Raw genomic sequence first — 27,630 nt, forward strand, 5'->3', positions numbered from 1 at the left:
AGGCGAAAGGGAAAGCAGGAAGAAGCCCCCTGCCACTGACAGTGATCTGAAACCCAGGGGGCAGCTAAGAGCTGGGGGGCAGGGCAAAGGCGGCCCCGGGGCCGCCTTTGCCCTGCCCCCCAGCCATGATCAGAGAATCAGGCGCCTTTGCCGCCCTGGCAAGTGACAGCAGGAAGTAGGGGTGGAGCCAGCGATGGGAGCTGGGCAGGGTCGAAGCTGGCAGTCCCAGGAGCTAGGGGTCCCTTGCCTGGGCCTAAAGCGAAGCCCATGATCGCGGGGCCGCTGCAGCTGCGGGTCCCCGCTGCCGGGGCCGGACGCCTAGGCCAGAGGCGTTAGGCCTGGGCAGGGGCGGAGCCTGCAACCGCGGGGAGCTGGGGGTCCCCTGCCCAGGCCTGACACCTCTGCTGGAGGCCTCAGGCCTGGTCAAGGGGCCGATCCGGTGATTAGTGATCGGAGGGTGATGAGGGTCAACTCCTCTGGCCAAGGCATCAGGCCTGGGTTGAGGGCGGAGCCGGGGATTGGGGGGATATGATGGTCCCCTTGCCCAGGCCTGAAGCCTGGGTCAGAGGCGTCAGGCTTGGGCGGGGGGTGGAGCAAGCGATCAGAGGGAGATGGGGGTCCCCTGCCCAGGCATGATTCCTGGGCCAGAGGCCTCAGGGCTGGGCGGGGGTCAGAGCCAGTGATCGGGGGGAGATGGGGGTCCCCTGTCCAAGCCTGACACCTTTGGCGGAGGCGTCAGGCCTGGGCAAGGGGCCGATCAGGCGATCGGAGGGTGATGGGGGTCTATGCCTCTGGCTGAGGCATCAGGCCTGGGCAAGGGGCAGAGCCAGCAATCGGAGGGGTCTGGGGGTCCCCTGCCCAGGCCTGATGCCTGGGCCAGAGGCATCAGGCCTGGGCTGGGGGCAGAACCAGTGATGGGGGGAAATGAGGGTCCCCTGCCCACGCCTGACGCCTCTGTCAGAGGCGTCAGGCCTGGGCAAGGGGCCGATCCTGCAATTGGAGGGTGATGGGGGTCAACGCCTGAGGGCTCCCAGTATGTGAGAGGGGGCAGGCTGGGCTGAGGGACACTCCCCCCACCCCACACCCAGTGCACGAATTTCGTGCACCGGGCCCCTAGTCAATATAATAATAGCTTACATTTAAATATAGCTTCCTTCCTTCCTTCTGTCCCTCCCCGCCTTCCTCCCTCACCTTCCTCTTTCTTTAATTTACTTGGGACTTAACCAAACACTGTATCAGGTTCTAGAGCAGCACTGAACAATAGAAATGCAACATAAGCCACACACATAATTTTAAATTCTCTAGTAGCCACATTAAAAAGGGTAAAAAGAAACAGGTGAAATTAATTTAATAATAAATTTATTTAACCTATTATATCCAAATGTTACCACTCCAACATGTAATCAATATGCAAAATTATTAAGGAGACATTTTACATTTTTTTATTTGGTAGCGGTCTTCAAATACAGTGCATATTTTATACTTACTGTGTAATTCAATTCAGATTAAACACATTTCAAATGTTCAACAGCCACAAGTGACTGGCTCATGGCTACCATATTGGACCATACAGCTTTAGAGCTTCAAAAATGACTAAGACATGATCGCTATTCTCAAAAGTTCACAATGGGAACTCCCGACATAAAATATAGTACAATTTCATGTGGCAAGCAAGTATTTTGAGATAAATATCAAAGATTTCTTTCCTGGGAGTGTCTTCTTACTCTTTGTTCCTCCACCCACTGAATTCTGGCTACTTATACAGGGCTAAAATATATAAAGCTTAGAACAAAGTCATTTGAATATATATGATACATATCATATATAATATATCATTATTTTTAATTAAAGCAGAAAATATGGTCTTGAAAGTATGGCCTTGACAGTTAGATTTTCTGAGTGAGGAAAAGAGTTTTTTGAACCAAAAGGATAAAAGCCTGAAGGATTCAGCACATGGATTTTATACCACCTATAACAGAAAAGAGAACACAAGATATTCTAAGAGCAGTTTTTTCACTTCAAGATAAATGTTAAGTTCTTTCTCCCACCTTCTGGGAAGAGAAGAATCAGGGAAGACATAACGAGAACTCACTTCTCTGTCGTACTCTCTCAAGAGTGCCCTGGGAGTCAAGATGGCGAAGAACCAACAGAAACCTCAGAAGAACTAGGGGGACTTCAGAGCAGAAGGGAGCATTGCCTGACTCCGCTGTTTGCAGCCCCCTCATCCAGCCTGGCACCTGAGTGGAAAGCAGCAATGGCCGGGGAAGATTTTCAGAAGGGGTGAGGCCTTCCACACAAGACCCCACATTTCAGCTTCACTCAAACACTTCGCGTGCTATAAGAGGAACACAAACACGGCCTGGAAAGGAATTCCCTTGACATGAAAAACAGAGTGCCCTGTGTAGACCCTACCTAAGAGCAAAGGGGACTGGAAATTTAAGTAAAGGAAGGTGCTAATGGCCAAAGGTGTTTTATCTAGCAGAGGACCCTGAGAGGCAGAGGACTGATGGGGCCATGAACCAGACCACCCTCCCCTCAATGCCTGTCCCATCATGGAGAACACTCTCAGAAGAGGAGAAGTAAAGGCAAAACCTTGCAGGAATTGAGTCTAAACTCCAAAGGGACTAGGGATACTCTGAAACGACTGAATTCATCTGTCAAGATGGAGTTTTCCACATCTGTTGCCTTGGGAGCATAAAAGGTAGGTGAAGTTCAATTATACAGCCATAAAGAAAACAAGTCCCATACCTGAATTTTGTAGAACTGAATTGGTGTACTTGTTAGAGTTACAGAGGCTGTAACAAAGGAATGGGGGGAGTGCAGGAACATAGAGAAGGAAGCAATTCACTGGGTCTGCAGGAGTTGGGGAAGGTGTCCACCAGGAGATGCCATTTGAGCTATGTCTTAACGAAGGAATAAGAATTTGCAGGGCTGACAAGGGTGAAGAGGGAAGACATTCCACATGCAAAGGCACAGAGGCATGAGAGCATACAGCATACTCAGGAAACTAAGACGTTCATGGTTAGAGTGTTGGGGAACATAGTGAGTTATGAGGCTGGTGAAATACTGTGGGGCTAAGGCCTTCTGCACTCTGCTAAGGAGTCTGAGCTTTTACCTTCTAGGTAACTAGGAATGCAGATGCTAAACAGGCATGTAATTTTTTAGCACGATAATTCTGGAAGAGAAAAGGACAGGTTAATAGAGGTGTTTTGAGGCAAAAAAGGACCTGGTAATCATCTAGGCTTATGGGAAGGTAAACTAAGGCAGCAGGAAAAGAGAAGTGAGGCTGTGCTGAGAATTTTATTGAGAGAGAATCTGTGACTGCCTGGATATGAGAGAGAAAGGAAGGAATGGAGGATGATTCAGTTTCTACCTTAGAAGACCTCATAGATGGTGATGGTATCAGCCAGGTTAGGGAGTATCAGCAAGAAAGGGGAAAAAAAATAGCCTATGTCTTAGGGAAAAATATGGCCAAGAAGGAGTTCAGCTGGAGTTGGCTATGCGTCCATAGGTAGAAATGTCCAAAAGATAGTTTGAAATATGGACCTGCAGGTCAGGAGAGAGAGGAGGTTACAGATGGAGAGGCAATTAGCCATATCTGCCAAAGGACTGAAAAGATGGCACCCGCTGGATTTGGAAAATAGGAAGATAGTAATGATCTTAGAGTATTTGAGTAGAAGGTGGTGATTGTGTGTGGAGGGGTGGGAAGAGTGGGGTGCAGAGAAGCCAGTTACAATGGTTTAGGAGCAAAAGAAGTGAGTTTTTAAGATTGCTAATGAAAGGACCATACCAATCATCACTTTCCTGATTGCACTGGAAGATTTCTTGGAGGGGATTCACTGATCAATTTTTACCTCCAGGAGTTGAGCATGCTCAATTTTTCCCCTAGGTATTGCTTATATTCTCTCTGGCGCAAAGAGATTTAAAAACTCTTTGCTTTCCAGAAATCAAGGATCATGCTACATATCTTGAAGGGTACAGATGAAGGGATTTCACCGACCAGGCAAAATCAAGCTGCATTGCTAGGTATCTTCCACAATAATTACAAAACTTCTTGGCCTCCTTTGAAGAGATCTAAAGGGGACACTACAGCAATGAAGTAAGTTGTTGTTATTTTGTTAATCTCCACCCAAGGATGTTTTTTCCATTTCTTTTCAGAGAGAGTGGAAAAAAGGGAAGGAAGGGGAAAGAAACAGAGAAACATCAATGTGAGAGACACATCAATTGGCTGCCGCCCGCACGTGCCCCGACCGGGGCCGGGGATCGTACCAGGTATGTGCACTTGACCCAAGACCCTTTGGTGCATGGGCTGACACTCTTAACTGCTGAGCCACACCAGCCAGGGCTGTATGCAATATTTTTGTACAACTGAAAAGAGACATGGAAGCCACACACAGAACTCTTATAGCTGAGAGGGATCTTAAGATGTTAGTCACTTCACCTGCCAGATGAAATCTAATTCATTCACTATCAGCCTATAGGAAATGAAGAGTATAGAAGAGAAAAGATCAACTTTATTAAGTTCAGGAAAATGCCCTTTTAATTAAGGGATTAGGATGGTTAGGTAGTGATAATAATTTGCTTGAGATAAGCGGGGTGGGAGGAGTGGGGGAAGAAAGAGAAAGAAAAGCTCCAGGGTACTCTGCATATAGGACACATAAACACAGAAAGGAGGGAACCTGAACTGTACATCTTACTGCAAATACTTTCATCAACATTAAACCCATCAGCAACAAAATATATGAAGGAAAATAAAAATAAGGACCCTTTCCAAATGACTTAACCACTAAATCCTAGTTGCAAATGATCCCCTCACCACAGCAACAAATGCTATTGGTGGAGAGTCCTCTGCTGATGTCTGCTCACCAATTCCCACACACAGTAGCTCCAATAATGAGGGGCTGACACCTACCGCAGGGCACTGAGTACATCCTTTGAAAGCCGACTCTGCCTACCACTTCGCAGAATTGCTGTGGGACTTGCTGAAACAACCGGTGGCTCACAGGTTTCCCACGCATTTTCTCTTCCATCATTTTCTTCTTTCTTTGGAAGGCAGCCATGAGAACCATGTTTTCTATCTTCTCTACCTGGAACCCAAGGGAATGAAAATCTGAATAAGAGACTGGAGAACTGCTACTTAAATGGCCTGATGCACTGCTTCAGAAATAAAGGCACTAATGTGCATATAGCTTTGCATGCAATTTGATTTTCATTTCAAATTACATAGGGGTCTCTCCTGGCCGCAGCCCTCTCCTAGCTTGATTTCTATCTCTTCAAAATTCCCTGTCCCTTCTTTGATGAATTCATTTAATAAAAATGCACTGAACAACCATTGTTAATGAAATGGCCAACAATGTATTTACTGTCTTTGCCCTCTTAAAGCTCATAGTTTAGTGAGAGATAAAAATAGGTACACAATTATAATAACACAGTGTGATAAGTTCTATTCCAGTCCTTTTATTTTGCATCAACATAGGCAGCTTTTAACTGGGTCTTGATCTATGCTTCTGTATATCCTGACATCATTTCTGCCTCCTATATCTTGGTATCTGCCCATCTCTAGCCTCCCCTCCATCTTATTTCTGAGACTCCGGTCAAATGAGCAGCTAGCTTACAGGTGTTTTTTGTTGTTGTTTTTTTTTTAGCTATGGAACAAATGGATTAATAGCAAGGCAAGTCAAATCTTTCCCTTAATTACATATACCTTTATAACCTGCAAGCCACAGTTTTCAAATTCTTTCTTCTGATCCTGAATTTCTGGAGTTGAAAGCGTTAGACATTTCAGAAACTTATTTTCTTTCATTTCATCTTGGTGTATTGGTTGCTGATCAGTCCATTGTCCTAAAAATGAGTAACACAAAACACTTTTTCAATGCTCTGTGAGAGGCAATCCTATATAAAAAAGAGCTAATATGCAAATGGTCGTCACGCCCTCAAGCCCTTGGGCCAGAACTGCTCAGACACTCAACACTGGGAGACAGGAATGGGGACCAGCCAGGCACAAATGAGCTCGCGAGTAAGGAATGGGGACCAGCCAGGCTGCAGCCTGGGAGAGGGACAAGCCGCCCACCCCGCGGTCCCAGGCGCCAGCAGCTGGGGCTGTGGCCGGGAGAGGGACAAGCCACCCGCCCTGTGGTCCACGGTCCCCTGCGGCTGCGGCCGGCCTGGGTGAAGCTGGCTGGGGTCATGGGTGCCTGCGGACAACCAGAGGGAGGGAAGCCCAGGTCCCAGATGCCTGCGATGGCCAGAGGAGGGGATCCTGGGTCCCGGGTGCAGGGCAAGACAGAGGTGGTTAGGGGCGATCAGGCCAGCAGGGAAGCAGTTAGGGGTGACAGGCAGGCAGGCAGAGGGGTTAGGGGTGATCAGGCAGGCAGGCAAGCTGTTAGGAGCCAGTGGTCCCAGATTTTGAGAGGCAGTAGGACATCTCCCGAGGGGTCCCGGATTGGAGAGGGTGCAGGTCGGCTGAGGGAGCCCCCCCGCCCACCCCTGCATGAATTTCGTGCACTGAGCCTCTAGTTTTACAAATAAGGAAATTAAAACCCAGTTATGTGACTTGCCCAATATTACACAGCTAATAAGTAAAGAGGTCCAAGTTATAAACCTGACTTTCACCAGTGCCTTCTGTAAGGGGCAAGGCAGAATATTTGGCATGTACATCACTCATATGCCACTCCCAAGCAAGAAGAGCAAAATTTGGAGATTAAGACTAAATTGTGTCATGTATTTCCTCCCTTTCTCCCTTAACTTCCTTCCTTTTTTAAGTTCAAGGGACTACTGTTATTGTCCAAAGAAGCTCCTTATTGGACTAAATGCAAAGGTGGACAAAATGAAAATACCCCAAAAGGCTTACTTTCTTCCCGTTTGAGTTTGACTTTAGATCAAGTATACTAAAATGACCTAATGCCCAGCACATTTCTAATGGAGTGGGCTCAATTTAACTAAAAAAGAGGATGATACATCCAGAGAAACTTGTTAGAGCAGGGGTCCTCAAACTTTTTAAACAGGGTGGGTCAGTTCACTGTCCCTCAGACTGTTAGAGGGCCGGACTATAGTTTAAAAAAAAACTATGAACAAATTCCTATGCACACTGCACATATCTTATTTTGAAGTAAAAAAACAAAATGGGAACAAATACAATATTTGTATTTGCATGTGGCCCGCGGGCCGTAGTTTGAGGACCCCTGCGCTAGAGGGTCAAGTTGTAAATCTGGAAGGCGGGAAGGACAAAACACCATAGCAAAGGAACTCGAAGGCCAGGAAATTTCAAAGGAAGAGACTCTAAATGAAATCTGGAGAGCAATAGCTCACATTGATGAAGTATAGTATTAAGTCCAGTTGACTTGAGTTCAGCAAACATTTCCTGAATTACTATTACATGCCAGGCACTGGCTGGGCACTGGAGATTCAAAATCTACAAACTCTTGCTATCAGAAAAGCTTGCCAGGAAGGATTAAAAGAACAACACAACAGAGAGGCGATGCCTAACTTCTATCATTTAAATTTTATTCTGATGGATAGTTGATGTTCTCTGTAGTAAGAGCTCATTTCAAATTTATCCATTTTGTTAATGATGATCCTAATCTGGTTAAGAGAGGATGAGTCTGTATGAACCTCTGAAACTTAGTCATCAGCTACTAAAAATGCCACCTTTGCAGCAGAACAAAGAACTTACTAGTATATGGCTAAGTTGCCAGGAGCTGGAGGAGGGCTCCCAACCTTATAAATGCAGTTAAAGTGATGCTACAAGCTTTACAGGAGATCAGTACTTCTTTGTCTCTTGTTCTCTTGAGAGGTATCAGTGTCAGTTTACATATTCACAGACATTACACTTTAAAAGCTAAGTAGAAATCACAATCTTGGGTCTCATTCTTGCATATGACTTTTGTCCATCTTTTTGGACACTGAGTTTTCTGTGGAATGTGGCTACCACGTTTACTGCAAACTCCCACTCATTTTGACCATTTCAGCCCAAATAATTTTTATAAACACATAGTGAAAATAAGGTGTCCTTTAAAATCCTGCATCTGAGTTGCTGTACTAGATCCATTCTCCACAATACAACCAGTGATCTCTCTAAAATACAAGTCTAGTTAGGGTGCCTCTCCTAGGTGCTCCCAGAGCACTTTCACCCTCTTTCCTAACTAACCTTGCTTGCTTCTCAGAATCCCCAATTAGATTCTTAGTGAAAACAATGTCCATTTTATCACTGTATCCTCAGCACCTAGAACAATGCTTGGTACATATCATAGATGCAATATTCATTAGCTGAATAAGTGAATGAAATAAGCCTCTGTCTCCTAAGGTGGTGATTCCAATGGTATAATTTCCTAGTTAGCTCTAGGACTATGTTAAAAGGATCTTTGCAGACCTCAATTCCCCATCATCCCGATGGATTTTTGCTCCACTAAATGGGTGCTGTTTGCATGTACTTAATAGTACCAATTAATAATATATTTTGGTGAGAAGGCTCAAAGTAAGTAATTTTAGGGCTCCTAAGGTTTCCAGCAACAGATAAATGCACTAAAACTCAATTTTAAAAAAATCAGTGGAATGTGTCTACATTTGAACATTCCATCTGCAGAATTAGATATGTTTTTCCCCCTACTGCCTAGGAGTGGGTTACCCTAGGCTTTCCATGTAATTGCCTCTTAGGTAATCTAAGTCATCATAAGTAAATCCAATTGTGTGAGTGTGTGTGTTCATTTACTAATAATTAACCCTGCTGGTAGAAACAGAGCCCCAAAACGGTTATAAAAGTTTATGGCCTAGCACAGAACCTGCACAGTTTGCTCTCTTTTCTCTTCCATTCTCTCTTATCCACACACAGACATACATAATCACACCCAAAAGGACAGCTGGGAGAGCTGACTTTCCAACTAAATAGTAAGTTACTCACCTGCCAGGCTCCAAAGGGCTCGCTCCTTTTTTTTTGCTATTTCCTCTTGAACCTGACACAGCATTCGTTCAATTTTCATAACCACCTCAATGAGGTCAGCCTGGGCTCCTTCAATCTCTAAAGTTGCCTTTCCTGGACTGATAGTCTCTGTGATAGAGACCCTTGAGGTTTTCTGAAGCTGAGACAAAATGTCATGTTCCTTTTTTCCAAGGGAGAGGATATGATTATTCTCAATGATGTGCTTATCCTGGTGGGTCAGTATCCTTTGGATCCATTCTTCGGCCTCACTCATTTTTCCCCGGTTAGAGCCCATCAGATGGATGGCAGGAGATTTAGCTTTTAGTTCATTTTCTTGGTTCCCTCTGACCTCCTGGGGGACTGAAAAGACTATCATAAACAACCACAGAAGACAGGTGGGTTTTAAACCAGAGCAGAACAATACACCATGGCCAGTGTTTGTCCCAGGATATTGTCACTGTTGTTGGCTGTGGCAGCTTCAATTAAGCACTTTGTCTGAGAGCTGTGTTGGGTATAAAGGAAATCTAAATGTATGGTTTACAGTTTCCCTGAGTTGGGTTTATCATGTCCTGCCCCTTCTGTGTTGCATTTACCAATTCACAGATGAGTTCACCTTGTGATCTCACTCTGGATGTTGACCAACTATTATTTCCTGCTGAATGGGATTTTCCTCAACCTCTTACTAATCCCAGGTTTAAAATCAAACATCTCAGAAAGCAACAGAGCTAAAAGAGTAAAATTCTTTTTAAAAAATGTATTTCTGATTATAAAAATAGATGTTTATTACTGAAAAATTAGAAAATTATCCAAGTATAATAAAAGAAGGAAATACCCATAATTCTACTACCTGCGATTCTTATTTACATCTTATCTGTGTGTGACAGGACATTTCACCCCTCCACAAGCACTGGGAGCTTAGCAGCTCCTGCTGCTGGACACAGTCTATCCCAGCAGAAAAAGAAACAGAATTTTATTCCAACCCACCCATGTATACCTCTCTCTGCAACCCCCTCCACAAGGAGTAAAGATATATATCAAGAAGAAGAATCTCTGATGGATTAGGGTGACTCTGAACCCAAATTCCAAAAGAAAGGGGGGTGTGTGTGTGGACCAGTTGAGAGAGAATTTATAGGTGAAGCGGCACCTAAAATATATAAAGAATTCCCTCAAATCATTAATAAAAAGAAACAACCCAATAGCCAGCTGAGCAAAAGAATTCACAGAAAAGGAAACACAAATGGCCCATATATGTGTGAAAAGATGTTTCTCTTCATTTGTAACCAGGGACATGAAAAACTACCCACCAATTGGCAAAAATTCATAAGTCTGACAATCTCAAGTGTTGGGAAGGACACAGAGCAACTGGAACTCCTATGTATTTATGGTAGATGTAAAATTGGAGCAACCATTCCTACAATTATATTATTTAGAAAAACACTGGCACATGTGTATCAGGCGATGTGTACAAGAAAGTTCACATTCTTATTTGTAACAGCCAAGAACTGGAAATAACGCATGCCCTTCAACAATGGAATATTATTATAGCAATGGAATGTAGTGAATTTAGCTACATGGACGAATCTCAGTAACATTCTGAGGGGAAAAAGTAAGTTGAGCGCTTACTATGCTCTAGGCATTATTCTAAGAGCTTTATATATTTTACTAGAGGCCCGGTGCACGGCATTCGTGCACTCAGGTGTGTGTGGGGGGGTGTCGCTCAGCCCGGCCTGCACCCTTTCGCAGTCCAGGAGCCCCTAGGGGATGTCCAACTGACTCCTGGGCGCGGGCCTAAGCCACAGTCAGACATCTTTAGTGCTGCTGCAGAGGCGGGCTGCTGCACTTGCCAACCGTCAGCCCGGCTTGTGACTAAGCGGCATTCCCCCTGTGGGAGCGCACTAATCAGCAGGGGGCAGCTCCTGCATTGAGTGTTGGCCCCCTGGTGGTCAGTGCGCATCATAGCAACCAGTCATTCCATCATTTAATTGATTTGCATATTACCCTTTTATTATATAGGAGGATTCAATCCTCACAACCCAATGAGATACTATTAGTACTATTAGTAGCCCCGTCTTACAAATGAAGACGCTAACTCAGAGTTATTAAGAAACTTGCCCATGGTTTTAGGACTAGTAGGTGGTGGCCAGGGAGTTAGTAGGTATGGGCAGTCTGATTCCAGTGCTCACACAATTCTGCCTCCCAGTAAGTGATTCCAGGATAATAGCGGTAATTAGCATATTTTACCTAATGTAGTGGTTGGGTGGTATCAGGGACTATGGAGAAGTATCAGGACAGATTTCAAAGTGTGTGGGGGGGAATAGAAGATGGCCTCCTCTGAGTAAAAATCAAAGTCAGTGTCTTATACAACACTAAGAAGTGTGTGTGTGTATGTGTGTATGTGGGGCGGGGGGGTGTTTCTTAAATTGGAGGCATACTTTTTTTTGAACCCTTGTTCTGCTTGGGAGCTTACATTACTTTTTAGTAGAAAATAAAAACATGTGTTGATACTTCTTTAATCCATCATCATCAAGAGAGAAGAATTGTTCTAGGTAACTACATTGTTCAGATCACTAAAGTTAAATAGTTTAACTTTTCCTTGGTTACCTGAGATCATTATCTTTTTTTTTGTCTATTTGTTTTTTGTTTTTAAATCCTCACCCAAGGATATTTTTCCATTGATTTTTAGAGAGAGTGGAAGGGAGTGGGACAGAGAAACATTAATGTGAGAGAGACAGATTGGTTGCCTCCCAGTATGAGGTGTGCAGGAGGCAGCCAATCAAGGACTCTCTCTCATCACTGATGTTTCTATCTCTCTCTCCCTCTCCCTTCTTCTCTGAAATCAATAAAAATATGTTAAAAAAAAAAAAGAAATGTAGTTATAAGACAGAGGTAAACATTCTCCAGCCCCCAACAACCAGGATTGGTTTAGTTCAGTGATCCTCAAACCTGCTTCCGTATCAAAATTGATTAGGGGGCATTGAAAAATATACATGCTTGGCCCAAGACCCAGAGTTCTTGAATCAGAATGTGTAGAGTTGGGGCTTACACATATCCTTGTTGGTGTGTTTGTTTTTTAAAGTTCTCATCATGATCCTAGTGATTACTTATGCTTGGATAGCATTGGGTTAATCCATTTATTATTATCTGTTATTCCTGAGATGTGTTTTCTATAATTATTACAGAGTAACTCCATTTAGATGTTTGCTTATTCAGAGCAGAAAGAGTGCTGGCTAAGTCAGTTTGTGAAGGGCAGAACTTTTTCTTAGAAAAAAATTATAGATGGCATTTGTAAATGAACTATCCACACTGTGAATTACCTAATGCTACCTTGCCTCACTCTGCTCATATCATAAAACTGGACTGAACAAGAACATGGCCAGATATAGAGCAGGTTGGTATCTAAGCAGGAGCACAATGAGATATATTTGGCTTCTTTATTCTTCTTCTCCTCCCTTCCATTAGTTTAGATGATCAAGAATAGAATGAGCCTAGGGTGGGAGAAGCTGCTTCTAGCTCCATGAATTTCTTACTCACCACTGTAATTGTTGGGGAGCCTGGACTTAATCTTCTCCATTGCAGTGCTGAAAGCCTACAAGAAGCAAAACAGAGCAGAACAAGGGCTTTTAGTCATTGTCATCAAAATCCCTCCCTCTACCTGTACACACCACACTTGACCTCATCCACTCTGTGAGTCCCCATTTCCGCTGCCACAAATCTAAAGCAGCCTGTAGGAAAATCTCGGGGAATAACAAGTGCAGCACCACAATCTGTTAGAACATGTACGAGAACCAAGGTTAGGAAAAATGGAAAGAAAACCAATTGGCAGATGCTCTTGTAGTTAATAAAACATAAATTTATCTTTAAAAAGCTACACACACATTGCCTTTTCTGTAGATTGAATAAATGATCAATTCCTTTAAAATGCTTAATATTGTATCTGGCACATAGAAGACATTTGTCTATTTTAAAGAAGCTCATCTCTCCTAGAGTTTGGAATTACCATATCCAGTATCTTCCTTTTTTTATTTATTTTTATTTATTTATTTTTTTAAATATATTTTATTGATTTTTTACAGAGAGGAAGGGAGAGAGATAGAGAGTTAGAAACATCGATGAGAGAGAAACATCGATCAGCTGCCTCCTGCACATCTCCTACTGGGGATGTGCCCGCAACCCAGGTACATGCCCTTGACCGGAATCGAACCTGGGACCCTTCAGTCCGCAGGCCGACGCTCTATCCACTGAGCCAAACCGGTTTCGGCATATTTGTCTATTTTAAAGAAGCTCATCTCTCCTAGAGTTTCGAATTACCATATCCTTTTTTAAAGTTGATACAATTGGCAGTAGTTACTTCATGGAAAAGATGGTAAATAATGAGGTGAAAACAAGATTTTGCTTGGCATCTGAACTTATAAAATTTCTTAATCTGTAGGCCATTTTTCTTCATAAATCATATTTGCAGCTTCTATTTCCAGAGCCAAAGGCCCTCCATCTTACCATATTTTATACCTAGAGAGGTCATTATGGGGAACTTCCCTGCACTCCCTGTCCAAGAACTTGGAAATAAAACAAATGAAATAACATTATCTGCTGATAAATAGATTAAGAATAACTGCCATAAACAAAATGGATAAAAATCAGCTCTCCCCCAGAGTCCCTTTAAATGTCAGTATGTGTTTCAGGATGAGAAATCAATTAGGCAAGGCTTTCGAATTAAATTGGAAAGAAATCTATAACTTAACCAGCAGCAATAACTTAGAAGAATGTGTGGATACCAAGCAGATGGTCTGCAAGAAGTTTGGAAAAGTGGAATTTGGAAGTCTTCCCAGCTCTGTCCACAAATGACCAATGCCTAAAGTGAAGGGTGCTACTAGTGTGTTCCTTATTCTGAGACATACTGTCTGGCACAAGGTAGATACACAATAAATATCTGTTAAATAACCAAATGAACGACTATCCATCACCTTTTACAGATACTCGGCTCCAACCAGGACCCTTTATCACCATGAAATACTGGTGAACACAAGCATTTCAGCCAGCTGGGAAGTATTACTCACTGAATGTTAAGAGAGTGTAGTATAAGCTGGTCATCCGGAGTCAGGTCAACTCTGGATGTCTAACAAATCCATTTTCTGAAATGTAGGGACTTGCCTCTGTAGGTAAGGCCCCTGTGAGAAATGTGTAAGTTGCCCTCTGATCTTTCTGAACACACAGCTCTCACTGAAAGACTGATTTAGGAAGCAAAGATGTACTTATCAGAAGGCCAGAGGGTATACATATGTGTGCACACACATCATGCCTCCACATGGATGTAATGTATGGCTGATACTGAAATGAACCTGAAGGAATGGTCCATGTTAGGGTATAGTGTCAGTTACGGTGTAAGATCGTCTTCTCCTTTGAGTCACAGAACTGAGAGATGTGTCATCTCTCCATTTATTTTGTTCTGTTTTTCTTTAGTGGTTCAGAACACAGGCTTTTGGGACAGACAGACCAGGTTGGAGTCTTGGTTTGGCCATTTGACTAGCTGTGTGTAGTTTTCATTTGTAAAATGGAGATGACAACAGTGGCTTCACCTCAGGTTTAGGGGGGAGAATGGAATGAGACAGCTTCTTAGCACAGTACTTGGCTGATGTAATACACAGCAGCTATTTTTATTATTAGCCCTCAGACTGTGGTCAGTCTTTCTACTTTTGTTGAACTGCCATGTATGTACACTTTTACTATAGTTTGGAAAGAATGAACTTTCTTTTCTAGACATGGTTAATTCTTCTTGTAGGGATGGGGTACTTCATGAATAGTTCAAAGATACACCCAGGGCCCAATTATAGTCCTCTGCTTCAGGGGAACTGGTGAATTTCATTTGAAGGACAGGATGATTCATTTTATCAAGAAGGCGAGCTATTTCACGGGGTAATTCACCACCATGTTCTGTGAATGAGACACAGTGGTAAGCTGGCACTGGCTGATATTGACTTACAAGAGCCCATTGTTCACGTATCCTCTCACCTCCACCTTCAGTGGTGTCACATGGATCGTTTGAAGTCAGTAAGGGAAATCAGCCAACACTACAAACCTCCTTGTGTCTAGTCAGGCAGCAAAAGGAATAAGAACTTTTACACTTGTTCCAGGAAAGAGCAAGCTGGAACCAATATGTCTGTTTTCCTGTACAAGGAGATAAAATGGCAACCACCCACATAAAGACAGGCTGGGGGTGGGAAAGAGGACTAATGTTCAGAGCCACGCTCTGGGCCAGGCCCTCAGAAGGCCCTTTATACCCAGAACCCAGACACATGCCTGGGAAATCGCACTAGCACATCGATGCTGCTGTCGACAGAATCAGAAACCTATGCCTTCAAAACCTAGTGTAAGGTGCTGTACCTTACCTCATTTTTTTTTCAGTCTTTCTAACATCATTAAAGTCCTTTTGGAAAATGCCAGCTAAGTGAGAATGAAGCAAAAAAGATAGTACTCTAAGGGCAGAACAGTACAGCAATATATACTAATCATGCTGAATATGTCAGTGACCTATTCACATGTGAGAAACTCAGCTGATCTGGCCACTCAAAAACAAAAAGCTGAGATGAAGTGAAATCAAAAGAGGCACTCAGACACATAGACACACTTCCCTACACCACAGGTGCTTTCCCTCTGAAGCCAACCATAAGTGAGTTAGGAAAGAATAGAATGAAGTCAGACCATGCAGTCCCGGTAAGAGAAGAAGCTTACAGAAACCAAGCCTTCCCCGTTTCCGCGGCCGGCGTTTGTTTGTTTGTTTTCACTGAACCCTGTTCATGGGACATTTCGGATACAGACACTCACCTGTGCTGAAGAGAGGGAGAGTGTGCGGAGGAGTGGAATCTGGGGAGAGGCTGAGGAGAGAAGGGGGGCCGGGAGAGGTGGCAGCGAATTGAGTGCTGAGACACCCCTGAGCCCACGTCTGAGGCAGCCATTCTCTCCGGAGAGTGAGACTCCTCCCCCCAGCCCCCAGGCAAGGAGCACAGCCACACCCAGATTCCACCCTGTAGGAGATCAAGGATTAAAATAACCTGATCAGTCCCTGGGAGTTAACAGGGTCTGGCCTATAGAGGGATTTTCAATCCCAGCAACAACACAGCACTGGTAACTCTTACGCAGCCAGCTCTGGGCAGTGAACTTCCACTGGACAGAGAGGCCCTGTAGCCTCAGAGGCCAACCCCAGAACACTGCCACCCAGAGGCTGACCCACAAACTGACTCTTTGCTAAACACAAAATAAGGCAGTCTGGGAAACAAATGCGGCTTGCTTTAAAATAAGGACTGTGGTTTACAACACAGAGGAACAGTGTATCGCAGGGAAACTCAACACTCTCCTGAATACCTGGCAGGTCTAAGGCGAGCCACACTGAAGAATAGAAGAACCGAAGGACCTTCACTACTGCAATATTTTTTTTTATTTATTTATTTTTTTTATTTTTTATTTTTTTTTATTTTTTTTTCACCTTTTAACTAAGAAACCAATTTTTTTTCTTTTTTTTTTCTTTTTTTTTCGTTTCCTCTTCTTCTTTTTTTTTTCTTCTTTTTTCCATCACCTGATTTTACCCTTTTAATTACTACCTTCTTATTTTTAACCAGTATTATTACTGCTACCATTTTACCATTTTTTTTAAAGTGCCATTTTATTTTCTCTTTATTTTATTTTGGGATTAGTGTTCTCCATTCTATTTTCATCGTTATATTATTGGTTGTTTCTAGTTTGCATTTATCTCCAGGGAGCTGTTGCTGGAATTTGTTGGGATTAATGGCTGTTCTATAGGAGTATTCTCCTCATATAAAAAGTCTCTTCCCCTCTTCCACTTCATTCTCTCTTTTCGCTCTTTTTTTTTTCTTTTCCTTTCTTTTCTTGCTTTTACTTTCCCCCCTCCTTTTTCCCACTTTCATTTTTGCACTCCTTTTTTTGGTCCCTAATTTTCTTTTCTTTTTTCTCTTTTTCTCTTCCTTTTCCTTATCCCCTAATTCTCTTAATTCAGGTGCTCACCTTTATTTGGGGTTATTAATATCGTGAATATATTTGTGTATAGTGCCTGGTACGTGGTGCCTTGTTGTGTTGTATTTTGTGCCTTTAAATCAACACAGCAGATCCAAGCAACAGCAACCTCCTGAGCACCACACCCTCTGCTGAGGAACAGCAGCTGTACGTGAAACCTCGCCCCACCAGCCAGAAGAGCCACCACAGCTGTGAATAGCACCCACCAGAGGAGTTGCTGCCAACTGAAGAGCAGCTGCTACCACAACCGCCCGAAGAGGAACCGCAGACCAAGGAGTCACTGCCACCAAGGGAGCAGCCACTGAACGACTCAACGTCTAGATATGTCAGTGAGATCAAACATGGGTAGACAAAGAAACCCCCAAAGGAAAGAGAAGGAGGACTCTCCAGAAAAGCAGCTAAGTAATACAGAGGCATGCAACATGACAGAAAAAGAATTCAGAATAAGGGTCCTAGAGTGCATAAACCGGATGGAGGAAAAAATCGACAACCTCAGCAAGAAGCAAGAAGAAACAGATGAAAAAATCGATAACATATGGAAGAAGCTAGAAGAAACAGATGAAAAAATCGATAACATATGGAAGAAGCTAGAAGAAACAGATGAAAAAATCAACAACTTAACTAAGACCCAAGAAGATATGAAGAGTGATATAGCTGCAATGAAAAACTCCATTGAAAGTATCAACAGTAGACTAGGAGAAGCGGAGGACCGAATTAGTGATTTAGAAGACAAGGAAGCAAAACACACCCAAAATGTACTGCAACTGGAGAAAAAAATGAAAAGACAGGAGGAGAGCCTAAGGGAGCTTTGGGACAACATGAAACGAAACAACATACGAATAATAGGGGTACCAGAACAACAGAAGGATGAACAAGGATTAGAAAACCTATTAGAAGAAATAATATCAGAAAACTTCCCTGAGGTGGGGAAGAAAAAAGTCACACAAGCCCAGAGAGTCCCAAACAAGGTGAACCCAAAAAGACCCACACCAAGACACATCATAATTACCATGGCAAATGTTCAGGACAAAGAGAGAATCTTACAGGCTGCAAGAGAGAGACGGAAAGTTACATACAAGGGATCTCCCATTAGATTGTCAAATGATTTCTCAACAGAAACACATCAGGCCAGAAAAGAATGGACGGAAATTTACAAAGTGATGCAAAGCAAAGGACTGAATCCAAGAATACTCTATCCAGCAAGGCTATCATTCAAACTTGAAGGGGAAATAAGAAGCTTCACAGACAAAAAAAAGGCTAAGGGAGTTTATCACCACCAAGCCAGCAATGCAAGGAATGCTAAAGGGACTGGTATAAAAATAAGAAATAAAAAGCTCAGAAAGAAAACAGCCACACAAAAACAGAAATGCCTACAAACAAGTACCTTTCAATAATAACTTTAAACGTAAACGGACTAAATGCTCCAAACAAAAGACATCGAGTGGCTGAATGGATAAAAAAACATGACCCATACATCTGCTGTCTACAAGAAACCCACCTCATTAGAAGGGACTCACACAGACTGAAAGTGAAAGGATGGAAAAATATCTTTCAGGCAAATGGAAAGGAAAAGAAAGCTGGGGTAGCAATACTTATATCGGACAAAATAGACCTCAAAGTGAAGGCCATAACAAGAGATAAGGAAGGCCACTTCATAATACTAAAGGGATCAATACAACAAGAAGATATAATCCTGGTAAACATATATGCACCCAATGCAGGAGCGCCCAAATTCATAAAAAAACTCCTGGAAGATATCAAAGGAGACATCGACAACAATACAATCATAGTAGGGGACTTTAATACACCACTGACAGCACTGGATAAGTCCTCTAGACAAATAATCAGCAAAGATATAGCAATCCTAAATGACTCACTAGATCAGATGGACTTAATAGACATCTTCAGAACACTTCACCCGAAAGCCAGGGAATATACATTCTACTCAAATGCTCATAGGACATATTCAAAAATAGACCATATATTGGGTCACAAGCAAAGTATCCCCAAATTCAAGAAAATTGAAATCATAAAAAGCGTCTTCGCAGACCACGATGGCATAATATTAGAAATAAACTACAATAAAAACAACCCAAAATACTCAAACACCTGGAAGCTGAATAGCATGCTATTAAATATTGATTGGGTTACCAATGAAATCAAAGAAGAAATTCGAAACATCCTGGAAACTAATGACAATGAAAACACAACAATCCAAAACCTATGGGACACAATGAAAGCAGTCCTGAGAGGGAAGTTTATAGCTCTACAGGCCTATCTCAACAAACAAGAAAAAATGGTAGTAAATCATCTAATTCTACAACTCAAAGAATTAGAAAGAGAGCAACAAGAAAAACCCAGAGTGAGCAGAAGGAAGGAGATAATAAAGATTAGAGCAGAAATAAATGACATAGAGACCAAAAAAACAATACAGAAAATCAATGAAACCAAGAGCTGGTTCTTTGAAAGGATAAACAAGATTGACAAACCTCTAGCCAGACTCACCAAGAAGCAAAGAGAGAGGACCCAAATAAACAAAATCAGAAACGATAGAGGCGAAATAACAACAGACCCCACAGAAATACAAATGATTGTTAAAAAATACTATGGACAGCTCTACTCCAACAAACTAGACAACCTGGAGGAAATGGACAAATTCCTAGAAAAATACAACATTCCAAAACTCAATCAGGAAGAATCTAAAAATCTCAACAGGCCAATAACTATGGAAGAAATTGAAGCAGTCATCAAAAAGCTTCCAGCAAACAAAAGCCCAGGACCAGACGGCTTCACAGGGGAGTTTTACCAAACATTCAAGGAAGAACTAAAACCTATCCTCCTCAGACTACTACAAAAAATTCAAGAGGAAGGAACACTTCCAAGCTCATTCTATGAAGCCAGCATCACCCTAATACCAAAACCAGGTAAAGACAACACAATGAAAGAGAATTACAGGCCAATATCCCTCATGAACATAGATGCCAAAATCCTCAACAAAATCTTAGCAAATCGGATCCAGCAGTACATCAGAAAGATCATACACCATGACCAAGTAGGATTTATCCCAGGGATGCAAGGATGGTACAATATCCGCAAATCAATAAACGTGATACATCACATAAACAAATTGAAAGAAAAAAACCACATGGTCATATCAATTGATGCAGAAAAAGCATTTGACAAAATTCAACACCCATTTTTGATAAAAGCTCTCAGCAAGGTGGGAGTAGAAGGATCATACCTCAACATAATAAAAGCCATATATGACAGGCCCACAGCCAACATCATACTCAATGGACAAAAACTAACACCATTTCCCCTAAGAACAGGAACAAGACAGGGATGCCCCCTCTCACCACTCCTGTTCAACATAGTACTGGAAGTGTTAGCCATTGCAATTCGGCAAGAAGAAGAAATAAAAGGCATCCAAATTGGAAAAGAGGAAGTAAAACTGTCCTTATTTGCAGACGACATGATATTATACATACAAAACCCTAGAGACTCCATCAAAAAGCTACTGGACTTAATACATGAATTTGGCAATGTAGCAGGATACAAAATTAACCCCAAGAAATCCGAGGCATTTCTATACACCAATAGTGAACTTTCAGAAAGAGAGATTATAAAAACAATCCCGTTTACCATCGCACCAAAAAAATTAAGCTACCTAGGAATAAACTTAACTAAAGAGGTAAAAGACCTCTACTCAGAAAACTACAGGACGTTGAAAAAAGATATAGAGGAAGACATAAACAGATGGAAGAACATACCGTGTTCATGGATTGGTAGAATCAACATCATTAAAATGTCCATACTACCCAAAGCAATCTATAAATTCAACGCACTTCCCATTAAAATACCAACGGCATACTTCAGAGATCTAGAACGAACTCTCCAAAAATTCATCTGGAATAAAAAAAGACCTCGAATAGCTGCAGCAATCCTGAAAAAGACCAAAGTAGGTGGGATCTCAATACCAGATATCAAGATGTATTACAAAGCCACTGTTCTCAAAACTGCCTGGTACTGGCACAAGAATAGGCATATAGATCAATGGAATAGAATAGAGAGCCCAGAAATCGGCCCGAACCAATATGCTCAATTAATATTTGACAAAGGAGGCAAGAACATACAATGGAGCCAAGATAGTCTCTTCAATAAATGGTGCTGGGAAAATTGGACAGATATATGCAAGAAAATGAAACTAGACCACCAACTTACACCATACACAAAAATAAACTCAAAATGGATAAAGGACTTAAATGTACGACAGGAAACTATAAAAATTCTAGAAGAATCCAAAGGCAACAAAATCTCAGACATATGCCGAAGCAATTTCTTCACTGATACAGCTCCTAGGGCACTTGAAACTAAAGAGAAAATGAACAAATGGGACTACATCAAAATAAAAAGCTTCTGCACAGCAAAAGAAACCATCAACAAAACAACGAGAAAACCCACTGTGTGGGAAAACATATTTGCCAATGTCATATCCGATAAGGGCCTAATCTCCAAAATTTATAGGGAACTCATACAACTTAACAAAAGGAAGATAAACAATCCAATCAAAAAATGGGCAAAGGACCTAAATAGACACCTTTCAAAAGAGGACATTCAGAAAGCCAAGAGACATATGAAAACATGCTCAAAGTCACTAATCATCCGAGAGATGCAAATCAAAACAACAATGAGGTACCATCTCACACCTGTCAGACTGGCTATCATCAACAAATCAACAAACGACAAGTGCTGGAGAGGATGTGGAGAAAAAGGAACACTTGTGCACTGCTGGTGGGAATGCAGACTGGTGCAGCCACTATGGAAGACAGTATGGAGTTTCCTTAAAAAACTGAAAATGGAACTCCCATTTGACCCTGTGATCCCACTTCTAGGAATATATCCCAAGAAACCAGAAACACCAATCAGAAAGGATATATGCACCCCTATGTTCATAGCAGCACAATTCACCATAGCTAAGATCTGGAAACAGCCTAAGTGCCCATCAGTAGATGAATGGATTAGAAAACTGTGGTACATCTACACGATGGAATACTATGCTGCTCTAAAAAGGAAGGAACTCTTACCATTTGCAACGTCATGGATGGAACTGGAGAGCATTATGCTAAGTGAAATAAGCCAGTCAATGAAGGAAAAATACCACATGATCTCACTCATTCATGGATAATAGAGACCATTATAAACTTTTGAACAATAATAGATACAGAGGCAGAGCTGCCTCAAACAGATTGTCAAACTGCAGCAGGAAGGCCGGGGAGGGTTGCGGGGCAGGAGGTAGGGGGGTAAGAGATCAACTAAAGGACTTGTATGCATGCATAGAAGCATAACCAGTGGACATAAGACATTGGGGGATAGGGGAGGCTAGGGGATTGTCTAGGGCGGGGGGATAAAATGGACACATATGTAATACCCTTTGTAATACTTTAAGCAATAAAAAAAAAAAAAAAAAAAAAAAAAGAATAGAATGAAGTTGAGGACAGTACTCGGGACATGGCAAAAGTAGTCAGATACGCCCTTACTGTTAAAAAACTAATCTAACTGGAAAAAAGATAACAAACAATTCACTTAATTTAGTATTCAGTTCAGAACTCAGTGAACCTTCAGCCCATTACAGTTACTATAACAACTAACCTTCATAGAGGACTTACTGTACATGAGGTACTGTTTTAAGTTATTACATGTATTAACTCCTTGAATTCTCACAACAGCTCCGGAAGATGGTGGTTATTACCCCTATATTAAAGCTAAGGACTTGCCCAAGGATGTTGATTGATTGGAGAGGAAAAGACAAAGAATTTGTTTTAAATATGTTGGATTTAAGATGACAGTTTGATATCTAAGTGGAAATAAGAGAGGGTTGGTGATGGGGATCTGAAGTTGACTCAGAAGATAGGACTCTGCAGAAGTTATGGCAGAAATGTAAGAACAGTTGTGTTCTTAGAAGAAGAAAGAAGAGAGAGGAGCACAGGACCCTACATTGAAATTAGGAGTTTGCTTACCTTTAAGGACCAGAGGGAAGAATAAGTGCCAACAAAGGAAAAGAGTGAAGCGAGGTAGTGGGTTAAACATGGTTTCTCCAATGGCATTCCAATGTCTCATACTAATACAGGAAGGTCTGAGGTGGACAATTTACAAAAGTTAAGTTTCACTAAATTAGAAAAATCACCATGCCATACAGCTTAGCCCCGTGTTTTACATGGATACTAAACAGATGTTGAATGAATGAATGAATGAATAAACTGTAGGACATTTCTAAGATATTAACTTACCTTGTATATGTGCAGGTTTTTAGGAAAGATCACAAACTTTATAGTTAGTTGTTTTCCAGGACGATTTTGGGCAAACTTTAAAACTTCCTCACACATAATCTGTGCTACTTTACTGTCCTCAATACCAATGCCTCCAGCCCCAAGAGCAGGAAAGGAAATGGAAGTCAGATTTAGTTTAAGGCATTTTTGCAAACACTCGTTCACTGCACGTTTCAATATCTGTAGAAAAAAACACAAATTTAAGATCAGCCTTCAAGTCAAAAATAAGATTTCACTTACCCCTTGATCCTGCCCATATTTAACAATGTTAATCTCCACTCTCCCTCAGGGTCATGTCCATGCCTCCTCAGAGGGCAAAGTCCCACTCCATAGGGAACCCATTACAGCTATAAGGTTAAATGATGAAAAATGAAAAGGCTGAATAAGCTGAATTGGTCCTTTTTGTGCTATTCAGGACTTTGGGCACCATGATTTCTCCCAGCTTATGTAGTCTTGTTGACCTGCCCAGGTCAGAGAGCCAATCATCAGTTTATCCCCACTCATCTGTCACTACCAGGTCAACATAAAGAGCTCTTGGGAGTTTAATAAAGGAGGCAGAGGTTAAAAGGAATAAGCAGCATTTATTCAAAGTCTTTTAAGGTCTGCCATGTATTTCTCCTTGAGAAGTACTAGTATATTTGGCAGATTTAAACTTTCTATCAATGTTTCAACATCCAAATGAATACTAATACAGGAAGGTTGTCCATGTAAGGACCTTAGAAAACTGAGAAATAGAGATGATAGGGATTACAGGGCCCTCTAGCTAAGAAAGAACCGGAAATGGTGACAAAACAGATAGACAAAGGCAGGTGGGAAGACACCACAGGGAATAGATCTGACAAGAATGGTGCTAGAAGGGAAATCCAGGTCCTCCTGGAACTTAACAGTTGGAAGGAAACATAGAGAGGCCGACTCCCAGGCCCACTTAGGAAAAGGCCTACAGGGTACAGTGTGGTGAGGTGAATAGGTGTGCAGAGGGATGTTTCTGTGCCTATCTGCGGTAAACCCATTTAAAATTTAGACATGTGTTAGGTTATATTTTAGATTAAACTTCTTAAGATAACTTATTAAGACAACAACAGCCCTAGCCGATTTGGCTCAGTGGATAGAGCGTTGGCCTGTGGACTGAAGGGTTCTGGGTTCGATTCTGGTCAAGGCACATACCTAGGTTGCAGGCTTGATCCCTGGCCCTGGTTAGGGTGCGTGTGGGAGGCAACCAATTGATGTGTCTCTCTCACATCAATGTTTCTTTCTCCCTGTCTCTTCCCCTCCCTTCCACTCTTTCTAAAAAAAATCAATGGAAAAATATCCTCGGGTGAGAATTAACAACAACAACAAAAAAGACAACAAAAGTTATTCAGTATTTCAAATTTTCACAGGAGTAGTAGAAAATGGGGATTATACAACCTGATAATATTTCATTAATGTAATAGTATGATGGAAATTCAACAAAGACTACACAGACTGTCAAGTTACATAAAGATAAATTTATTTTGAGCTTACCAGATCTCGGTCAGTATATGTTGGAAGCCACAACACATGGAATACATACTGACAGGACAATTTAAATCCTTTTGTCCACACTACCAACTGGGAATCCTGAGATTTCCGCTTCCTGTTTTTGTGAAATTCCTCTTCTATTTCATGTCCTGCTTGTTGTAGAATTGACTTCGACACAGGACCAGCTTCAAAATTAAAAGGTGAACTTACAGAATTAACAATTACATCTGTCTGCAAAGGGAAAAAATGGACAGGATTCCTTTTTAAATTACTTTTTGTTCAATTACTAATTTAAGTCTTTATTTCCCTGAAGAGCTTTGAAAAATACTTCTGAAGATCCTAAGTCCACAAAAATATCATTTAATAATGGATAGAAACTCATATTTCCAAAATGTGATCATTTGATTAGTCTGTTTATCCTATTCAGTAATTAGGCAAAGTGTGTGGATGGTACAATTTTTATTGCAAACATCTATCATTCCCTTCCTGGCTTATCCCTCCCATATTCCCAGATTCTGAACATTCCCTGTGATTTATTTTAAGCTTTATCAATGAATGGTTTCATTCCTTGCCCCACTGTCATCTCTTTTTGCTATTTTTGTGTGAATTTTCTGTTTTGTTTTAAACAGAGTGGAAATAAAATTTCTCAGGAAATTTTCACCTCCTATTTTGTTTAAAGGTGAGTAGTACATAGTTAAAAAAAGTACAAATGAGATAAAAGTCTTCAGTGAAAAGGAGGCCTCCATCTTGGTGGGGTCCCCCTATCCCCCACTCACCCACCTATCCTACAGGCAATCACTTTATCAGTTTTTCATCTGTCCTTTCAGAAATAGACTGTAGAGCCTGGCTAGTGTGGCTCAGTGGTTGAGCGTCAACCTATGAACCAGGAGGCCACGGTCTGATTCTCGGTCAGGCCACATGCCCGGGTTGCGGACTCCATCCCTAGTGTGGGGCATACAGGAGGTAGCTAATCAATGGTTCTTTCTCATCATTGAAATGTCTATCTCTCCCTCTCTCTTCCTCTCTGTTAAAAAAAAGAGACTGTATATTCACCTGGGCTGTATTTTAAGTAATATTACCTAGTTAACTCTAAGAACTGTGCTAACAGGGTTGTATCCTTTTTCTCCCTCATGCCCAAGTCCCCCTAAATAATCTTGATGGTTTTGGCTCCCTTTGGGGGTAACTTATGTATTTCTCATAGATGTTAATGAACGCTTCACTTTGAAAGTACAACCAGAATTTGCAATTTGGGGGTACTGGGGGTACTGCTTCCTTTTTAAATTTTAAGGTTCCTAATGTTTTTGGCAATAAATAAATACAATAAAATTTTAGTTAAATGAAAAGTTACTTAACAAGGATGTTTCCACTTTAATTTTAAATGGACATATTAATGATATCAAATAAATACAGTGGAACCTCAGTTCTTGAACTTAATTCATTCCAGAAGACTGTTCAAGAAGCAGTTTGAAAACGGAATCATTTTTCCCAATAGAAATAATGTAAATTAAATTAATCTGTTCCAGACCCCCAAATGATTTCCTGTTTCTTATATACAGTATATGTCTAAGCTCTATTGTTGTTCTCACTACTTTCTTTTTATTTTGCTGCTATCACTAACTTTCTTAGAACCCATGAGATTTACTGTACATATCCTATATATGAAAAAGCTAATATGCAAATCAATCCAACAGCAGAACAACCAGTCGCCATGATATGCACTGGCCACCAGGGGACAGATGCTCAACACAGGAGCTGCTCCCTGTTGGTCAGTGTGCTCCCACAGGGGGGAGCGCTGCTCAGCCAGAAGCCAGGCTCACGGCTGGAGAGTGCAGCAGAGGTGGTGGGAGCCTCTCCCGCCTCTGCAGCAGCGCTAAGGATGTCCGACTGACATCCTCAGGGACATCCCCTGAGGGCTCACAATCTGTGAGAGGGCTTAGGCTGGGCTGATGAGGAACAACCCCCCCCCCCACACACACAGAATTTCGTGCACCAGGCCTCTAGCTTAATAAGCAGCAACAACAAAAAAAACACGAAATAATGACAGTACAATTTCCTGAGATGTTAATAACTCAAGGTTTAGCAGCAAACTGACTCATACTCATGCAATCTCTTCTTTGTTTGTCACCTGAGAGATGTGTGACTGATCATACATGTATCAGCATGAGAGAGTTCTAGAACCTAAGTTCTGTTTGACAACCAAGACATTTTTCATGAACAACTTGTTCTAGAACCGAACTGTTCAAGAACCGAGGTTTGACTGTATCGCATTTTGTGGGGAACCCCTCAATCTTCATTCTAACTGTCTTGCAGGCAGTATATGGTATTTTTTTCATGTATGATTAAGTCTATTTGATTGCAGCCACAGGGGTCTTAAGTGTGACATTGTTGATCCAGAAAAGAAAAATAATTCTCTGTTGCAGTTCCTGCTACCTGCTTCCTCTTTCACTTATTCATCAATAATTTGCTCAACACCTAGAAGCAGGCCCAGACTAGGCTTTGGGGTTACAGAGATGAACAGCCATGATCCCCATCCTCAACATACTCTATGCCTAACAGGGGCGCTGCACTAACCCAGAAATACTTAAATTCATTGTCACCCTGACTCCCTCCCCTTCCTGCCAGAGCCTTCTCCTTTGTGCCCAAGGAATCCTGGCTAAATGCTAAGTCACACTTTGTATCATTCATGGCCCCTGGCACAGAGCCATATACTCAGAATACAACTTATAGCTCCACCTGGTCCAGCCCATTATTTTCTATCTATCATTCTCCGTGTCTCTCTAATCAAGTCATTCTAACAACCAGGCCACACTTCCTGCCAATTCATATCTATCATAACTTGAGATCAGATCCAAAACACACATCTTCTGA

At 41.8% G+C, this 27,630-nt stretch overlaps 1 protein-coding gene across 8 annotated transcripts in view; it reads right to left on the reverse strand.

Annotated features, from left to right (window-relative positions):
- Window positions 1–27,630, reverse strand: part of PARP9 (poly(ADP-ribose) polymerase family member 9) — a 37,485-nt gene that overhangs the window by 1,126 nt on the left and 8,729 nt on the right. For 6 of the 8 annotated variants that reach the window (XM_036348330.1, XM_036348331.1, XM_036348326.1 and 3 more), the window contains 6 exons: window positions 24,766–24,993; window positions 23,224–23,442; window positions 12,446–12,500; window positions 8,897–9,274; window positions 5,705–5,841; window positions 4,913–5,087 (listed from right to left, as the gene is read on the reverse strand). In XM_036348330.1, the coding sequence (XP_036204223.1) occupies window positions 4,913–5,087; window positions 5,705–5,841; window positions 8,897–9,274; window positions 12,446–12,500; window positions 23,224–23,442; window positions 24,766–24,993 (1,192 nt within the window). The remainder of the gene's footprint in view (window positions 1–4,912; window positions 5,088–5,704; window positions 5,842–8,896; window positions 9,275–12,445; window positions 12,501–23,223; window positions 23,443–24,765; window positions 24,994–27,630) is intronic. The other 2 variants (XM_036348333.1, XM_036348334.1) reach the window with 2 other exon arrangements.

Source organism: Myotis myotis, unplaced genomic scaffold, assembly GCF_014108235.1.
Source record: "Myotis myotis isolate mMyoMyo1 unplaced genomic scaffold, mMyoMyo1.p scaffold_m19_p_2, whole genome shotgun sequence".
In the NCBI taxonomy this organism is placed as follows: Eukaryota; Metazoa; Chordata; class Mammalia; order Chiroptera; family Vespertilionidae; genus Myotis; species Myotis myotis.